Below are 20,206 nucleotides of genomic sequence, written 5' to 3'. Positions count from 1 at the left end.
TCCCCTCCGCCGGTAACCGCTGCATTGCCAAATAAATGCCATTCGCGACCGACAACACCTTTTTTTTACAGTCTCTCAACTGTCGGTCGGGCGGACAATAATAGTATTATAATAACAATCCTCGCATTTGATATAGCGCTTTCCACGTCTTCTCGACGTCTCGAAGCGCTTCACAGAATAGGCTGTAAAGTGAATTGACTGTATATTTGCGGCAGCCAATTGCGCACAGCAATGTCCCCACAAACAGTGGTGGGTTGAAAATGACCAATTTGTTAGTGTTTTGGGTTTTGGAGGGATTATTATCAGGCGTGTGGAGTAAGGAAACTTGCCCGAGGTTTTGCCCTGACCTGGAAGTTTCCTTCTGCAAAATAAAATGCACGAAATGCGATTTTGTCTCAGCCTCCGTGTCTCCGAGCCCGCGATCGCCGCCGTCAATAATCCTCGCGGTTGCGTTCGGGCGCCCCCTTATCGCGGCTCGAAGCGCGTCACGGGATATGCCACAAAGCGGAGCACACAGCGGCGTCCGCACACGCACACACGTTGTGGATTGAAGTGACCGCATTTTAACACTCGGCAGCTTTAAAAGTGTGCGTCGTGGGTGAAAGCTTACCCACTGTTAGTGTGTGTGTGTGTGTGTGTGTTTGTGGGGGGGCGCAGGGAAGGGAGGGGGAGAGAGAAACATAGTTTGTTGGGTAGAAGGAACAGCCCCGGTCGGTACAGGCAGAATCCAAACCCTTATCGGCCCCAAATAACCCCGTAAACATTTAGGGGGCAGCGGAGGAGGGAAGGGGGCAGCGTGTTAAAAAAAAGCTCTGCTCCCCTTTTTGTTCTCTCCCGCCCCCCCCATCCCCGCAGTTACCAAGGAAACCACACGACAAGATGAACTCACTAACCACAGTCGCGAAGGAGCAGCTCTCACAAGATCGGTCTGGATGGGGGGGGGGGGGGGGATGTAGGAAGAAAACCCTTCGGCTCATCTGATCTCATCCCTCCAGAACCACATCCCCCCCCACCCCCACCATCGAGCTATTAGCACAAGATGCCTCCCCACCCCTAACCCCTCTACCCCGAGCGGTTCCTGGTTGCTGCTAACTCGCTGGTTCACACATGCACAGCAGGTGGCGTTTCCATTTGCTTGAGAAATTCCCTCGCCGACATCTAGGGCTTTGCACAATGCTCAGGGCTCCTGATAGAACGCGCTCGCTCACACACACACAGTTATATATATATATACACACACACACACACACACGTCCGTTCACTCACAAGGTCTTCACATGCCGGCCGGTGCTTTGAAAGGAGGGGAAAAATACAGACGGAGACAAGAACAGCCTGACAGCCAGCAAAGGGCAAGCCACCTACTCCGCCGCGAACCCGCCAGGTACTGAACCTCAACTAAGCCTTTTATTTCATTGTGATCAGAATGCAGGTGCTGCCTCTCACGCTCTCTCTCTCTCTCTTTCTCTCGCCTATTCATGTTGAGGTGGGGGGGGGGGGGGGCGGAGGTTGCGTCTTGAAGCCTTTTCACAGGATTTACTGTAAAGTGAGGGAGAATCTTATCTCATTTCTGCAGCCAGTCTCACTCAGCACTGGTGTCCTGTCCTTAACACAATGGACAATGTACTGCATTGTTGCAGTGAGATCTCTGGAAGTGTGTGTGTATGTGTGTGTGTGTGTATGTGTGTGTGTGTGTGTGGGGGGGGGGGGGGTTACCTTGCTGCAGATTGCGCTTTCATTGAACATCAATCCAGATTACGAGCTAATAACACGATCATTCTTGGCCTCCTGTCTCTCTTCCTCCCCTTTGTGATACACCCCTATTTAATTTAATACATTTGAAGTGAATGATTGGGCAGCTCTCGCACTCCCCCCACCCCCGTGCTGCCGATTACCTTCCTCATAAACTCAGGTGGGCGCAGGTAAGAGCAGACACAGTGGTGAAAGACAGCGCTGATTTATTCATCCTCTGGGTTAACAAATGAAAATCAATGCTAATCGATAGTCTCGCTATTACTGCTTAATGATACGTGAAGTTTCAAAATGCAAAGGGCTTTAATACATTATATATAATATATATTAATAGTCCAGGCTGGAACTCCAGCAAAATACTGGGGTAAACCCTGCATTGTTGCAGGTGCTTTCCTTCAGAAGAGACATTAGAAACCGAGCTGTACGTTAAAGCTCTCTCTCCCCTGGACGACAATCGCCTGCTTGACCTCAAGACGATATTGAAACAGAAATTGGTCGTTCACTTCGCCGTTGTTTGCGGGGACGTTGGTGTGCGGTCACAACACTTTGGCAGTATATCCCGTTCGAGCGCTCTGAGGCGCTGCCCTGGGCGAAGGGCGCTAGATGCAAGGGCAAGTTGTTGTTGTTGTTGCCGAAATGTTTTGAGATGCTATCCCGATCCGAAAAGACGAGAGAATGAGGGGGGACGGGGGAGAAAAAGAGAGAGAGAGAGAGAGAGAGAGAGAGAGAGCAGCAGCTGCAATTTAAACCACCAGAGCTTTCTTCGACTCAAATACCCAAACAGCTGGCGATAGCACGAGACACCTCCATGTGCCACGCTACCTGCTGCGTCTAAAATCCACGACTGCTGTGCGCAATTGGCTGCCGCGTTTCGCCCACAAGGTGCACAGTCAATTCACTTGATGGTATATTCTGTGAAGCGCTTTGAGACGTCTCAACGACGTGAGAAGGAGCTATAACAGATGCAAGGATTATTCGCTCAGCCCTGTGCAAACCTAGGTTCCAATCCCCTGCCTATTGCATCGCCATCAACAAATCTGCTGGCTAAACGCATCCTTTTCCTTCCTCCTTCTTGCCCTGTTGCTCCCCCACCCACTCCCGGCCATAACGGCAGCGAGTAAAATATTAGAACAAATATTAACAATAAGGTCTCCAGGCTGCCGTGGACAGCACTGATATGCCTCCGAGATTTAAAGTAAACACGGGAAAACGTTATCTCCAGCATGCGACGTGTTCCGCCTGAACACAGAGCAAAAACCAGTCAAGAGGGGAGAGAGAGGGGCCGTGAACGCAGCAGAGAAAGCCAACCACCGCCTCCACACCCCACCACACCTTATGCTCATCTGGCATCACAAAATAAACGATAATAACAATAATCCTTACATTTGATTTCGCGCCTCATCACTGCGTTGAGACGTCTCAAAGCGCTTCACAGAATATATTGCAAAGCGGATTGACTGTATATTTTGTGGGCGAAACGCGGCAGCCGATTGGGTACAGCAGCGTCCCACAAACAGTCGTGGAATGATTGACCGATTTTCTTCTGTTTGTGGTGGGATTATTACCCCCCGGAAAGCGATCCGCCAATTGACTCACAACCAGGTTCCTACTCACTGCTGAGTAAACAGAGGCGTGTGGAGTAAGGAAACTTGCCTGAGGTTTCGCCCCGCCCGGGAATCGAACTCGGGTGCTCTCGGGTACGAGGTGAGTGCTCTAACCACTGAGCTACGGGGTATGGAAGCTCAGCTTTCCCAGTTGCCTCCCGCTCCTCTGTCTGTCTTTCTGTCCGGGAGACGCACCGGAGGGAATTGATCGCCAACACTGGCTTGTTCGGCAGCTGCTGAATGTGTCCGATCGATATGTTACACAGCATAGAGAACAGTTAAAGGACCAGCTTCCTATTCACCCACAAGTGAACCTAAACCAACCTGCTGCAGAGACCCCACTGCTCGGGTGTCGAGAAGACCTTTCAGAAGGCATCAGCCTGGCTAACGCTCTCTTGGCTCACAGTCTGCAGGATGCGGGGTTCAAGCCTCCCAAATTGTTGGGGCTTTTAGTTGACTTGCACTGTTGCCCAATGCTGCTAAGCAGGGGCTTGGGGGTGGGGGGGAGAGGGAGCGACTGTGTGAGACGGGACCTTGGTTTAACGTCTCAAATGAAAGATAGAACCTCCGACAACGCTATTCTCCTCTCGTCACCCTAGTGGTGTGTCAGCCCAGACCAGGGAGGCTCCAACTGGTGGATGACAAACGACTGCTTGGGAGAACGGAGAAGCATCTGAACCAGGCTCCTTAATTATATTGATCGGCTGTGCTCAACCTGGTCAAACGCTTTGCATGGAACACGGAAATGAGCGCAGATTGAAGAGCAACACACTTGTCACTTGTCCAAACACTGCACGGCTCCCACCGTCAAGCCACTGACCGACTGTTTTCACCACCATTGTTCAGGTGTGTTTAACGTGATTAATAATTAGCCACGCTTGCCAGTTTGCTTTTTAAAAAGNAAAACAAAGGCTGGGTCCTCGTATCATACAGTACAAATTGTTTCGCTAGCAATTTCACGTGGTCCTCATTTCCTTTTCATCTTCTGCCCCATAGAAGGTTTATAAGACGATGAGAAGCAATTAGACCCCAGGATGCAATGATAATAGTCCTTGCACTCCAATTCAACATCTAATCAAGTCATAGAGGATAATAATCCCTTAAAAAAAATAATTTGGTCGTTCAATCCACAATTGTGGGATGTTTATGGGACACTGCTGTGCGCAATTGGCTGCCCACAAATTATACGGTCAATTCACTTTACAGTGTATTCCGTGAAGCGCTTTGAGATGTCTCAACGACGTGATCAGGGGCTACATCAAATGCAAGGATTATTATTATCTTATTATTATAGAGGAGGCTCAAAGTTTTACTGTATTTTATGCGGTAAAGCTGCACATTTTGTAGGTGAACTCGGCAGCCAATGTGCGCCCAGCAAAGTGTCCCACCAACAGCAATGAAGTGAATGACCAATTTTACCTGGGGGACTGTTAGTCAGGACACCGGGCGAGAGAAACTCACTTCTCTTTTTGAACAGCGCCGCGGGATCTTTAACGTCCACCCGAACGGGCATAGGCAGGACCTGTTTAACATCTCATGCAAAGGACAGCACCTCGTAATGAGAAAGCCTGCTCTTTCTCTTTCTCTCTTTCCCTCCTCCCCGCCAGCACTGTATTGGAGTGCCAGCCAAGCCTAGACAGTGAGCTCAAAGTTTCAACGTGGGGCTTGAACCCACAACCTTCTAACCACTGGGGTACACCCTTGATTGTGTTGACTTTGGGATCCAAGTACAGAGGTAGCAAGAGAGAGAGAGAGGGGGAGGGAGAGAAAAAAATCACGCCAAACCTGACAAGAACACAAAAAAGATAAAAACGTGGCCATAAAAGAATAAACGTTTAAAATCATCACAGACTGTGTTTGGCCCGAGATTGCAAACAGAAATAATGCGACACCATAACATTTACAATAGATAGTGAACCCCTGTCAAAACTGTACACTGCACACAGGTCGATAGCCGTCTTAACAGCGAGAAAAAACATTTGGTAAAAGACAGAGACCCCAAACGACCCAATAACAGGACAATCATGTGTATATTAACAGGAACAAATTACACACAAGATGTCTTGTGTGAAACAATATATTCAAGTAAATGTGTCCCATTACATAGACCAGAAGACCAGTTGCTGCTGTGAAGCACCAGGAAATTTGAAGGAGAGCGACTGGGTCAAATTATAATATAATAATAATAATCCTTGCATTTGATATAGCGCTTTTCAGGTCGGGAGGACGTCCCAAAGCGCTTCACAGAACACACTGTAAAGTGAATTGACTGTATATTTGTGGGCGAACGCGGCAGCCAATTGCGCACAGCAATGTCCCACAAACAGTCAATTGAAAATGACCAATTCATTATTGTTTTTTTTTGGAGGGATTATTATTAGGCTCTGTGTGGAGTAAGGAAACTTGCCCAAGGTTTCGCCCTCTGCCTGGAATTGAACTCAGGTCTCTCACTTGCAAAGTGAGTGCTCTAACCACTGAGCTACAGGACTCCACATTATAACCTTTACCCTTTAACTTCACATCTCCAAAAGGCGTCACGGGGAATTGGTGGTCAAGTGTAGTGACTGTGTATTTTGACGCCTAAAAGCCACGGCTCGTTTTGTGCACGGCCAACAAAACGGCCACGAAGTGAATGACTGAGAATCGCTTCTTATTGAAAGGGGCGTTGCGGCAAAGGAGATTTAACACCCACGTGAACAGGGCACACATGGGCGGCTTGGCTTAACGTCTCACCCAAAGGCTGGCGCCTCCGACAATGCAGCGCCCGCCCACCCACCTCCTGCGCCCACCCAACCAGTACTACTGACCTGGGGCATCATCCTAGACTGTCGGTTCAAATCCCCCAAAGTGATGGTGGGTGGTGTAGGGGAGAAACACACAACCTTCTGACCCAGAGGCGAGAGCGCTATTGACGGTGCAAGGCTAAAACTGTAGTTTACCAGCAAGACCTTCCATACTTGACATTTAGTTCCAATAGTTAAGAGTTCACCACTAAGGTTCCACTAGTTTTTTTTAAAAAACCCAACTGGGACCAATCGTGGACTCTCTCTGACTGTTCAACCTCAAATCCAGGATCTCTCGTTCCCAAACTGAAACAAAACTTTAACTAACCACTGCTTAGCCCAGCCCCCCACCCCACCGGTCCCCGAGTCAGAAGCAACTGCGATGCACATCCCGAGACTGCACCCAGCCATCCCTCACCCCATCCACCGCAGCCAGTTACTTAGCTAACAACCGCACCCCCCAAATAAAACGGGTCACTTCACTTCACGGCTGTTTGTGGGCAAAATTAGCTGCTGCGTTTCCTTCCCTACAGAAATACGCAGTCACTACACTACACTTTGCGGTGAATCCTGTGGAGCTCTTTTTGAGTCGTCCCGGCCTGCACCGAGGCCCAAACGGAACACTGGGTCCTTAGGAACATTTCTAGGATTCATGTTTTAATAAGGCCCACATTTTTCGTGCTACCAATTCCCCCCAACTCCACCCCAACACACCTCCGCCACTGTCAGCACCAACGCAGTACTTAATCAGTATAGCAATCATTGAATTTGATATAGCGCCTTATCACATCGTTGAGACGTCTCAAAGCGCTTCACAGGATGTAATATGAAGTGGATCAAGTGTGTATTTTGTAGGCTTAAACCCTCAAGACTGCCTGGATCCAAGGGTACTCACTCAAGGACTGGAGAGCAGGCACTATGCCCCTGAGCGTTTGCTCAGGAGGAACCAAACTGGCTGATGTCCAATGGGTTGAGCCATCCAGAGCGAGGGGAGCCCTTGGCCATGAGACAAGTAAACACTTCTCGGAGTGACCACAAGTGCAATAACTTTTGAAACATTACAATTCATAAAAAATATTGGTCACTTCAATCCACGACTGTTTGTGGGACGCTGATGTGAGCAACTGGCTGCCTCATTTCGCCCCCAGAGTACACAGTCAATTCACTTTACAGTATATTCTGCAAAGAGCTTTGAGATGTCTTGAAGACGTGATAAGGTACGATATCAAATGCAAGGATTATTATCATTCACATTTTTAACCATCCACTATCTGACGAGAGAGGGGAACATTCCTTCACATGACAGCCAATCATCCAGCAAGCACCCTTTCATAGCTTGTTGGTTTACAGTCACCTCTCCCCCTCCTCCTCGCTCAGTCAAATCCCACTACTGTGCAGTGCTGTTGGATGTTCTATGCTGGTAAATGAAAAGCACTTTATAGATCTAAATAGTTGTTGTTGTTGAACAAGAAACTGTCTGAGAAGAGCTTTGAAGAATGTTTTTTTTCCGATTCAGTTGTCTGCCAACTAAGATAGTGGAGGGAGAGTCCATGGTGGGTTTCAAGAAGGAATTAGAGAGGTTATAATAATAATCCTTGTATTTGATATAGCACCTTATCAAGTTGTTGAGACGACTCAAAGCCCTTCACGGAATATACTGTAAAGTGAATTGACTATATATTCTGTGGGTGAATTGCGTACAATAGTGTCCCATAACCAGTCATGGATTGAGTGACCAAATTATTTTTTATAGATGTGTGTGTATGAAGGATAGAGGCTTGGGGTAATGGATAAGGCAGGACAGTGGGACTGAGTGAACACTTTGTTCTGTGAGTTTTACTGATTGAATTTTATTCAGAAGATTTGCCAGCCCCATAACAAGTAACATGGTTTAAAATCACAAGAGTCACACCCTCATGGAAAGCCTAAGATCCTGTTTATTTATAAACCACTCTCTAATATCCATGCAAAACACGTCTCTGACTTACGGGGGAGCTGAAGCTCAAAGCAGGAGTAAAATCAATGCTCCAAACCTCTGGGGGGGTTAATGATTCCCTTTGAAGCCAACTCAGCTGCCATTAGAGTGAGTGTGTCCCACAAATACTCATCTCCAAAACCTTGGATTGCTATAAATCATAATCTCTTCCCCACCCCCATCACACCACCCGTCCCAATGAATTGTTGTTGGAGAGTGGGTTAAGTCAGAAGCATGCAGTGTTACTTTTTATCACATATACTTTATCACATACACACGTGTTTCTGTTTGCTGAGCATTACTGTAGGCAAGAAGAAAGTCAAGTATTTTAACTATACTTTACTGTGAAAAGCTTTGAGATGTGCTCCTGTTGTGAAAAGTTCTCCATCAAAAGATTCTATTCAAAATTCATATCTCACTTGACAAAGCTGTAAAGTACACATATCGCTGGGAACACTCAGCAGGTCAGGCAGCAGAGGAGGGAAGAGGATTTATTTTCTTCTGTGGGTTCAATATGTGCTAATCCATCTTCTCCTTTCCCCTCTCTTGCTGTTACAAGGTGCTGGATTCTGCCTTGCTTGGATTTTTCTCAAAGAGTCAGCATTTGTTCCCAACGGGAAGAGAGAAGGATTTTCTTCAAGAAAGAGCGAGAGCGAGCGAGAGAAGATATAAAGCTTTCCAGTACACAAACCAAAAATACTCCACCATAGGTGGGAGCTGCCTGCCTTTCTCAACAGCTGAACCGTTGAAGGCATTTGGTTCGATTTGGGGAATTAACACCAAAATAGCTTGGCTTCCCCCCTTGATCGCAAGCTTCTGCAGTGGTACAGGAGGGGAGAGGGTGTGGCAGGGGGTGGGGAGGTGGGGGGAAGATAGTGGACAACAGAACAGTGCAAACACACAAATCTCTGTCCATCCAGACACCCATTCCAAACTCATGCGCCCACAAAACACAGAGTGCGGGCTCGGCTGGAAGCTGGCCAGACATCGCTTTGAACCTTTGAGCCCTTTGGACTGGAGATGGGCAACGCTTTAACTGATCCCAGGTCACAAAGTAGCTGCAGGTACCAGGGCCGAACCGCAGCCAGACTCCACAGAGTGCGGGGTGTGGTGGAGAAATACGAGAGGCTGTGTGATCGAACACACCGCCCCACACCCAGGGATAAATGTGATGGACAAGAAGCCAAAAAAGATTCTCGCCGTCACAATATTTTGTGAGTGGAGGAGAGAGAGAGAAAAAGAAAAAGCGAGAAAGAGAACAGCGGCCTTTTTAAAAGATCATGGAAGCCCAGCTGGTGGCCCAGAGGCTGCTGTTTCCCAATGTCACGGAGTTTAACGCCTCCCGGCAGTGTAACGGGACGCCTGGCTGCGACTACACCAACGGTGGCGAGGGAGAGGACGCAGAATTCTACAGCGTGAGCCTGTTCCTGTCCTGTGTGTACACGGTGTTCCTGTTCCCCGTGGGGTTCATCGGCAACAGCCTGATCCTGGTGGTCAACCTGGACCAGCATGAGAAGATGACCATCCCGGACCTGTACTTTGTCAACCTGGCCGCGGCTGACCTGATCCTCGTGGCCGACTCCCTCATCGAAGTCTTCAACCTGAACGACAGGTATTACGACATCGCCGTGCTCTGTACCTTCATGTCCCTCTTCCTGCAGATCAACATGTACAGCAGCATCTTCTTCCTGACCTGGATGAGCTTCGACCGTTACCTGGCGTTGGCCTGGGCAGCGAAGCCCTCGGGCCCCCTGAGGACCATGCGACACGCCCGGTGGAGCTGCGGGCTGATCTGGCTGGCGGCCGTGTTGGCGGCTCTCGGCCCTTCGCCGTGGTTCAGGCCAGCCACGCGGACGAGCCCACCTTCTGCTTTGCCGACGTGCCCGAGATCCAGTGGATGGAGGTGACGCTGGGCTTTGTGCTGCCCTTTTCGGTCATCGGCCTGTGCTACTCGCTGACCGTCCGTGTGCTGGTCAGGGCGCAGAAGCACAGGCGGCTCTGGCCGCGGCGACAGAGGGCCCTGCGCATGATCGCGGTGGTGGTGCTCGTGTTCTTTGTCTGTTGGCTGCCGGAAAACATCTTCATCAGCTTCCGGCTCCTGCAGGGACAGCAGCGGCCCTCGGAGGCCCTCGGCTCGCAGGGGCCTGGCTATCCAGAGCCCGCCGGCCGCTACCACCCGCTGGTCCATCACGTGGTCACCCTGGCGGCCTTCTCCAACAGCTGCCTGAACCCCATCATCTACAGCTTCCTGGGCGAGACCTTCAGGGACAAGCTACGGCTGTATGTGAAGAGGAAGGCCAGCGCCTCCGCGCTGTACCGGCTCTGCAGCAGCACGCTGAGCTGGAATGTTCCAGGGAACGCCGAGGAGTCCGACGCCAGAGAGGTGCGGGTCCTCACGCACTTCCCGCGGTGAAAGGGCTTGGTAGACGTCCTCTCCCTTGACGAGGGTGAAAGGCACCACCACGTCAATCAATTAATCATTGATTGTTATCAATCTTCCCTCCACCAGAACCACGGTATGGAGTGGTGTTCTAAATTGTAGCACAAACAAACAAACAAACAATGCTTCGTTCAGTGGAACAACAAAAATACAAGGGGGGAAATTTTTTGAGACTCTGGGTGGTTGGGGGAGTTGTGGGGGGGGGGGGGCTGGATAGAGGCACACTGCTTGACTGCACAAAAAAATCATTAGCGCAAGATTTCTACTGTACGTGAATTATTTAAGGCTCCTTAGTTATAAACACACATTATTTCAACAAGACGGCGATGTCTGTTTTTTTGACAGAAAAACACACCAAACCAGCAATAAGTAAATAGAAAGCAACTGGAAAGGGCGCTGCACTTTCCCATTGGAACATGGGAACGAGGGGGAGGCCATTCAGCCCCTCCAGCCTGTTCCACCATTCTATTAGATCGTGACTGATCTTTATCTCAATTGCAAGTACCCGCCTTTGCCATGTATCCCTCGATACCCTTCCTTAGCAAAAATCTATCCACCTTCAAGTGTGTGTTTCTTCATTATAATAATCCTTGCATTGGATTATTTAGCGTCTTATCACATCTTCAAAGTGTTTCACAGAATATACTGTAAAGTGAATTTACTGTGTTTTGTGGAGGAAAATAAATGTCATCCTCCCCTTCTTAGCCCTCTCGACGAGCTCCCAAGACGGTGACATGAACCCACAACCTTCCAACTCGGAGGTGAGACCACTAACTAGGGGAAAAAGAAGAGCGCTGGCCAAAATACCAGGAGAAACTTGCTTCTCTTTCCAAACGGTCCCATCAATAATAATAATAATCCTTGCATTTGATAGAGTGCCTTATCAAGTCTTTGAGACGTCTCAAGTAATAAGTGCCAAAAGGCTTCTTTTGGAACGTCACAGCCAATGTGCAGGTCTAGCTTCTGCCATAACCCAAACTGTGGGAGAGGAAAGACGCTGCAGCCTGGGAAAAAGAGAGTCTGAAAGAGCAAATGTTTTTCCAGCTGGAAGACCTCACCCTGGGAAATCTGTGGTCTTCATTACACAAATAATCCATTTTCAAAGAGTTTTCAATACACTCGAGTGTTATTAACAAGTCCAACTTTGGGGCGAGTTGGGCTGATGCCAGCCGACAGTGCGTTGGGCAGGTTGATGAGCTCGCGAGGTTAGAGAGGCTCCATTCGGGACCTGCTTGACCCACTGAGCAACGATTAGGCGAGCTGGGACTCTTCAGTCTTGAGAGAAGATGACTCGGAGGGGGTGTAAATCATTTTAAAATGGGAGCGAGAAAGTAAACCCGGAACAGTAATATTTTGGGAACCATCGAGACAGTAGACGACGGGAATTAGAGTTGAGGTATAGATCAGCCACGATCAACAGAATGGCAGAACAGGTTTGAGGGGCTGAATGGCCTACTCCTGTTCCTAGAACAAGAGGATACAAGATTAAGAGTTGCACAGGAACAATTTTACGACGTTTTTTTCCTTTATCCAGAGGGTAATTAATGACAGAAACAGGTTGCCTGGAAGTTTGGACCAGGCCAGGACACTGGAACTCCTTTAAGTAACAGCTTGATGCCATGATGGGAGGAGAGTAAGGCGGTGCTCTGGTGGGACGCGATCGGATTAGGTCAAAAAAGCCCCGGTTATCAGAACCAATTTTGTGATCTTGCGATTCCAATGATAATCTTTACATATTATACAGCGTCTCTTATGTTGGAGGACACCTCAAAGCGCTTCACAGAGTACACTGCCAAGCGAAGTGACCCCCTAGCATCCAGTCAAAGTAAAACATCCTTTGCAGTGCCATCGGGAGATGCATTTTACCTCGAGTAGGTCTATGTGGGGGTTAAATAAAACAGGCCAGCCAGATCTCGCTTCTTTTGGCAAAACAAAATTCCAGAGAAAAAAAATTGTGCAAAGCTCCAAATTGATCTTTAAGATCTTCACCTACTGGAAAGAATTCTGTGGTGTCAAGCGTGCTGGATCTGGAAAAGCCGGATGCCAGCTTACCCTGGCAGAACTTTCTTGCAGTAACGTGTCCACCTACAAATACAGTCACTACACATTGTAATAGAAATTTAAGCGTGTCCAATTGGGCGCAGGTTGCCCTCCATCTGGGAAGAACACTTCCCGACATGAAAGGTGCGATACAAATGTAATTTGTTGTTTATTTTGTTATCCTCAAAAGATTGGGGATGTTTGGCAAGTAGAAAAGTAGAACAACATTATCAATCTATTCAGCACCCGTCACTGAGAATCACATCAGAGCTTTACAACAGCGAGTTTCAGAGGGGGAGAGGAAGGGAGTAGGTGAGGGGGGGTGGGGTGACGATGGTGGGTAGAATCAGAAAGCTCAGCCTGCACTTAGCCGATCGGAGGAGCGGACGAGTGGGGTTGGGAGGAGATCGGGAAGTGCGAGGGTGTGAAAGGGATTAGTGGGTTTATGTGAAGTAACCCTGGCAGGCAACAGACTTCAATCTGGGCTGAATTATTTTTGTTAGGTCAGGGTATCAAGGGATATGGGGAAAAAGGAAGATAATTGGAGTTGAGGCACGGATCAGCCATGATCTAATAGACTGGAAGAACAGGCTCGAGGGGCTGAATGACCTACTCCTGTTCGTTCCTCTGTATGTAAGCCTGGCCTCCTCCAATGGCAAGCAGGTCCCTGCACACACAGTCCTTCATGCTCCTCCATAGCACGTCTTAATAGCTGGACTGGCGCACTTTATCTAAATTAGTCACAAATTGTAAAATATTCTATTAAAAGGCTTACTTAATGATCGTCAGGTCAATCTATTTTACCAGATTTAATTCAGTGCACTTTGGGAAAGGATAAAATAATCGCTCCCAGCCTCAAGGGCAACGCATTTTTCACTTGGCTCTGTCGTTTAATTTTCATCATAGGGGGGGAGGGTTGAAAAAAAGATTTCCAGTGATCAGGACGTCTTGATCGAGAACTCATCAAGGCTTCTTGATACAAGATGACATCCACTCTGAACTTCAACCACTTGGGATGAGACGATGAAAGGTGGTCCCATTAAGATCCAGGCAACGATCCCACTATTCAAAAAGAGAAGGGAGTTTCTCTCTCCTGGCGTCCTGGCCAACAATCCTATCCTCCCTTCCCCGTCCCCAAAATAAAATTGGTCACTCGCTCCATGGCTGTTTGTGGGACATTGCTGTGCGCAAACTGGCTGTCACGTTTCGCCCACAAAATACAGTTAATCAACTTTACAGTGTATCCTGTGAAGCGCTTTGAGATGTCTTGGCGACATGATAAGGAGCTGTATCAAAGGCAAGGCTTATTATTATTATTATTGGCTCTCCATCAGCCTGAGGAATTGTTAAATATTCACCAATCATTACTCTTCCCATTATCTCTTTGGTCAATGTTTGTTTTAAACTAGCCAGAAAAGAAAACACGGATAAAGCACAGCCAAGACCACAGCAGAACACAGCTGTTGCAAACTTTCTTCTCCTCCTCCTCTACTTCTATCTTCATCATTTTCTCCCTTTTCCCCACTTAAGCCCGTCTAGCGGGAGCTAACCGGGACGTGCTTTCATAGGCAGAAGTGGACGGGTAGATGAAAGGCAAGGAATTGGAAGGGTTTGGGGTTAGAGCGCGATAGTGGGATTGAACGAAACAGCTCACTCTGGGACCTGGGACAGACTTCATGGGCCATGAATAGTAGCACTCTCGCCTCGGAGTCAGAAGGTTGTGGATTCGAATACCACGTCGAGACTTGAACTCACACAGTCCAAGTTGACAATGCAATGCAGCGCTGGGGGGAGTTTGCTACAATATCGGAGGTGCAGCTTTTCGGATGAAAGATTAAACCGAGGTCCCATCTGCCTGTTCAGGTCGACGATAAAGATCCCATGGCATTATTCGCTAAGAGAAAGGAATTTCCCTCTCTCTCTCCCTCGGAGTCCTGGTCAACAGTCCCCCCAAATAAAGTCGGTCGTTCACTCCACGTCTGTTTGTGGGAATTCCCTGTGCGCAATTGTGCTGTTGTCTTTGTTGACAAATACACGGTCACTCCATTTCAGGGTAAATCCTGTGAAGTGCTTTGAGACGTCCTACCTTGATGTGGTAAGGCGCTATATCAAATGTAAGGTTTATTATTATTATTCCACAATGTAAATTTCTAGAATTCTCCATCAGTCAAAGTATAACGCTTCACTCACAAGTGCTCGGACTTGGCTTTCGCCAGCGAAGGAATTTATTCTGTAGGTTTCACAAATAATATAGAAAGCGACTTGTAGACTCGATTTTATCATAACAAAACCGATCATGTACTCTTCCCATCCTTTACTTTTTGGAAGATTACACACGCACACACGCAACTAACGAAAGTACATTCCTATTGCTGTTTATTCCTGAAATGCTTTCCATAAACATTTCCCAGGAGCTCGAGTAAAATCCACCAGCTGTAATGAGGAACAAGTACTGTGTAGATTACCAGGCACTGGGGGCGGGGGGGGGTGAGTGGGGAAGAAAAAAGCACTTCTTCTCCAGAGTCTTGGCCTCACAAGAACCAGTCCACTTCTGGCGCCCTTCGTTTTCCACAATTCACTTTCCGAGAGTCCCAGGTCAGACTCAGAGCAATACTCTGGAGATGGTTTGGAAGGCTGAGAATTTTAATGACATTACCAGGAGTGCCACACACACTCGCACTCTCTCGATTCTCTTCTATTTCGCAGGACCAACTCTTCGGTACCTACGTTAATAACCATTACTTGTTTGGCGCAGCACCTTTTCATGTCGGCAGGACGTCTCAAAGCGCTTCAACGGCAAATTATATTTGTGCAGCGCCTTTCACGTCACGAGCACGTCCCGAGGCGCTGGACAATCAGGGATGCGCAACCGAGCTGGTGGTTGGGATCAGGAGGGTGGAGGGGGGGAGGGCAGGGGTAGGAGGGTGACCGAAGCCACACTGTAAAGTGCAGTGACTGTATGTGTCATTTTTGTAGTGTAGGCAAAAGCGGCATCCAATTTTTGCACCCAGCAATGTCCTACTACAACAGCCATGAAGTTACAGTTAAGACCAATCTGTGTGCCTGTCCGAGGCGGAGAACATGCATTCGGATTTTATTAGAGGATTATTGGCCAGGGACATGGGAGAGAGAGAAACTCCCTGGTCTTTTAGAATAGTGCAGCGGGATCTTTAACATCCACCTGAACAGGCAGACGGGATCTCGGTTTAACGTCTCAATCCAAGGACGGCACCTCCAAAATTGCGGCACACCCTCAGCACGGCACTGTATTGTCAGCGCAGACTACATGAGCTCCATTTCTCAACACGGGGATTGAGCCCACAACCTTCAGAGGTGAGAATGGTACCAACTGATCCTTTAAGAGATCCCGCGACACCATTCGAAAAAAGAAAAGCAACTTTCTCTTGGTGTCCTGGTCAACAATCCGCCCGATATAATAATTGGCCTTTCATTTCATTGCTGTGTGTCACATTCGCCTATGAATACGCAGTCAGTGCGGACTTTACCGCAACGTTGCGAAGCACTTTTGAGACGTTCGATGTAATAAGAGCTTTATCGAATGCGAGGATTATTATTGTTATTGAAATAATTTGCAGGGAACTAAATCTGATTCAACTTAGCATTCCTAGCGTTAATGCCACTGCCGTTTGTGCAGACTTTGATTCCAAAGAAGATCACAGGATTAAGAAGCCGAACTTCTTAAGATGCAAATGAATTCAAAACAGCTGTGGAAAATGTAATTACCAGCACAGTTACCCGACTGAGAATCATTAAGACTCTGAGGCTGTGCCAGAATCAAATTTATCATTAATCTTTGATAACAGAGTTAGCCAAAGAACTCAGAAGTAAAAAAAAAATCAAAGGAAATTTTCTACGAGATGAAAATCAATTACGGAGGCAAAAAGCAGCACCTTAAAAGGGATGCACGTTATGTAAGGTTACATAGAGCTACACAGAGCAATACGATACAGCACGGAAACAGGCCATTCAGCCCAACCAGCCCATTGGCAGTGTTTATACTCCACACAAGCCAACACCCTAGATGAAAATCATATGTTTCACGCACAAAATATACAATATACACTTTACAGTATACTCTGTGAAGCGCTTTGAGACGCCTCAATGACGGGATAAGGCGCTACATCAAATGCAAGGATTATTATTATTTGCTTCATGGCTGTTTGTGGGATGTTGCTGTGAGGAAATTGGCTCGGCCACAGAATACGCAGTCACTACACTTCACAGTGGAATCCTGTAAAGATCCCAAGCAGTCTCGCGATGTGATAAGGTGCTGCATCAGATGCAAGGATTATCAACTTGTTCCCGAGGATCTAAGAACGCCTGAACCAGATATCGTCCACATCCTTTGGAACTCCATCCCACATTCCCTTCACCTTGCTCCCTCCCTTGCCTCCTTCAAGACCCTCCTCTTCAACCATGGCTTCAGCCACCCTCCTGCCCTCCAACCCCCACCCCCCCCTATTCCCAACCCCACCCTGTCCAGGTCCAAATCCCTGACTGTACAGTGCTCTAGGACATCGCCCAGATGTGAAAGGTGCTATACAAATGTAATTTCGTATTGCATTGTACCGGCTTTTAAGACTCCGGCTCATCTCCTCGAACCATTGCCTCTAGCTCATCCTCTGCCCCTTCCACTGAAACAATGGCAGCTTAATTTCAAAAGAAGTTGAGTAACTTCTTAAGTTTGCCATGCCGGGTTCGATTCCCGGCAGGACGGAACCTTGGGCAAGTTTCCTTACTCCACACATTCGATAATAATCCATGAAGAAACAAAAAAAAACAATAAATTGGTCACTTCAATCCACGACTGTTTGTGGGACACTGCTGTGCGCAACTGGCTGCCGCACTCTGCCCATAAATATACAGTCAATTTACTTTACAACTTACAATATTCTGTGAGGCAATTTGAGACGTCTAGAAGACGTGAAAAGCGCTATATCAAACGCAAGGATTATTAATTTTATTACAACTTATCCACATGTTCTCTTATTTTTCGTTAAAAAAGTTTCAAAGTAAAATTATCCTTGCTTTTGGTCCTCAATATGCATAAGAAATACATTAAAAGACACGCACAAGTCTGATCTGTATAACGTTATAGTTGGCAAGTCATATCTAAGAACATATCTAAGAAAAAAAGACCAAGTTCCATCTAGTTTGCCTTCCACCATCCTGGCAGTCACTGGACGTGTCATGTCCCTAAATATCTGTATCCCGAGATATTATTTTCTAGCAGAAATCTATCTAATTTGTTCTCGAAACAAACAACATTTTCTGCTTCCACTGTCTCCCAAGTTTGCCCAAGTCCCGTTGAATTTCCTATTATTTATAAGTTTCACAGGGCTCAGACTTTGAATAAATCAGATTAAATGTATGGTCCCAACTGATACGACTTATGCAATTCACTCGGTCATTCAATCCACGACTGTTTGTGGGACGCTGCTGTGCGCAATTGGCTGCTGTGTTTCGCCCACAAAATATACAGTCAATTCACTTTGCAGTATATCCTGTGAAGTGCTTTGAGACATCTTCAAGACGTGATAAGGCGCTGTATCAAATGGAAGGATTATTATTATTGTTTGAGGTTTACTGTAGTTTGGTGGCAAAGGGTTAATTCTTCTTTGCTCTTCCGCACGTTTTCAGATAGTGTCCCTTTCACAAGGCATGTATATTTTTTGATGGATAATGCCCAACTCATTCAATTTCCTGAGGGAAGGTTCTGCAAATATTCTTCAAAGGTTAGCGAGCAAAGGCTCCAGAGTATAAAATCAACCCACAGTCACCTCTGCCCTTCCAATAGCGTGAAATTTCCACGGTCTCACCAGATCAGAAGCACGATGACATTTGATATCCTTCTCTATTCTTAACCTTGCATCAATCCGCTTTGTACCCATACTTTTTTTTCCGCTCAAAGAGTAAAAAGGCACCGACTATAGTATTCTTCCATACATCCAGTGGAAATTCTGGTTTCTTCTAATCTGCAACTTCACATTATTCTGCTTAGTTCTGTACTTGCGTCCCTCAGCACTCACAGTGCATGCTGTTCCTCGACAAATACAGTCACTACATAGAAACAGAAGTAGGCCAGTCAGTCCCTCGAGTCTGTTCCCACCAAGTCCAATTACCCGCCTTTGCCCCATATCCATGTAGAGTGGAGTCCTGTAGCTCAGTGGTTAGAGCACTCGCCTCGCAAGCGAGAGACCTGAGTTCAATCCCCGGCCAGGGCGAAATGTTGGGCAAGTTTCCTTACTGCACACGCCTCTGTTTACCGAGCAGTGAATACGAACTCAGTTGTTAGTCAATTGGTGGATCCCTTTCCCCAGGGGTAATAATTCCTTCAAAAAACTAATAATAAATTGGTCACCTCAATCCACGACTGTTTGTGGGACGCTGCTGTGCGCAATTGGCTGCCGTGTTTCGCCCACAAAATATACAGTCAATTCACATTACAGTATTTCTTTGAAGCGCTTTTAGACGTCTCGAAGACTTAATAAAGCGTTATATCAAATGCAAGAATTATTACTATCCCTCAATACCATGACCTAACAAATATCTATCCACCTCAGTCTTGAAGATGTGAACGGATCCAGCATCCACAGCCTTTTGCGGGAGAGAGTTCCAGATTTCCACTATGCTTTGGGTGAAAAACTGCCTCCTAATTTCACTCCTAATTTTAAGATGATGCCCCCTTGTTCTGGATTCCGCCACCAGAGGTTTCTCTGTCGCTACCTTATCGAATCCCTTTATTTTAAAAGACTTCAACAAGATCACCGAACAACCTTCTAAACTCAAAGGTGTAAGACATTTATGCAACCTATCCTCATAATTTAACCCTTTAGCCCTTTTATGTTTGACAGTAAAATTCTATCAAGGATTATTATTAAAAGCTCTCTTTCCCACCCCGTTTTTTAAAAAAATTTACAAATAGCATGAACAGCAGGAAAGACTCTGAACTGTCCCACCAAGTCAGATTTTTCCCATCAGCTCAAAATCACAGGCTAATACCACAGCATGGATGGTTCAATATAATAAGCCTTTTGGAGACTGTGTAAGGTGCCCTTAGCTGAGAGGGTTTGACTCAGTTATGACAACTGAAAGAACTCTATGTTAAGCGCTCTGGGACGCTACCCTGAATGAAGGGCGCAATATAAATAACAATCTTGTTGTTGTTGTATGTTTCCATTCATCATTCGCGACGAGTTGGACAAACGGATTCACTCCAGGGGGGAACGGGGAAAGGCATATCAGAATATTTCCCAAGCAAAATTTCTGAGATGAAACACACTGCCCAGTTAGGGGGATATTTAGGGTAGAAAATTGAAGGGGGATGCCATGCATGCTCACACACATTGCTACCCATGCACATCTGCATTACATCCTGCTATGTGTTGCAATATCGGAGGTCACTGGGGAAAAAAAAGTTTCAAAGGGCTTTGTACAAATTTTTGATGACAAATTCTTTTGCTTTCTATTTATTTTCATTGCAGCCACGTTTATCCTCATAGGTCGCAGGCTAAAAAAAAAACGTTTAAGTACTTCGTAATGCTGACACGTGGGGGAGGCCGTGTACTCAGCCATGCAGGCCGACTATTGTTAT

The 20,206-nt window shown here is 47.0% G+C and overlaps 2 protein-coding genes across 2 annotated transcripts in view; one reads left to right on the top strand and one right to left on the bottom strand.

Moving 5' to 3' along the window:
• LOC103185138 (uncharacterized protein C7orf50 homolog) overlaps window positions 1-20,206 on the bottom strand; it is a 100,224-nt gene that overhangs the window by 48,117 nt on the left and 31,901 nt on the right. The gene's annotated exons all lie outside the window — the stretch shown is intronic.
• Window positions 8,977-10,553, top strand: LOC103185137 (G-protein coupled estrogen receptor 1). Its single transcript, XM_007903500.2, is given in 2 exon segments — window positions 8,977-9,929; window positions 9,932-10,553. Coding segments are annotated over 2 exon segments (1,131 nt in total). The 5' UTR covers window positions 8,977-9,391; the 3' UTR covers window positions 10,525-10,553.

The sequence above is a fragment of the Callorhinchus milii genome, unplaced genomic scaffold (genome assembly GCF_018977255.1).
Source record: "Callorhinchus milii isolate IMCB2004 unplaced genomic scaffold, IMCB_Cmil_1.0 Scaffold16, whole genome shotgun sequence".
Lineage (NCBI taxonomy): Eukaryota > Metazoa > Chordata > Chondrichthyes > Chimaeriformes > Callorhinchidae > Callorhinchus > Callorhinchus milii.
This window is presented reverse-complemented; position numbering and strand designations above follow the sequence as displayed.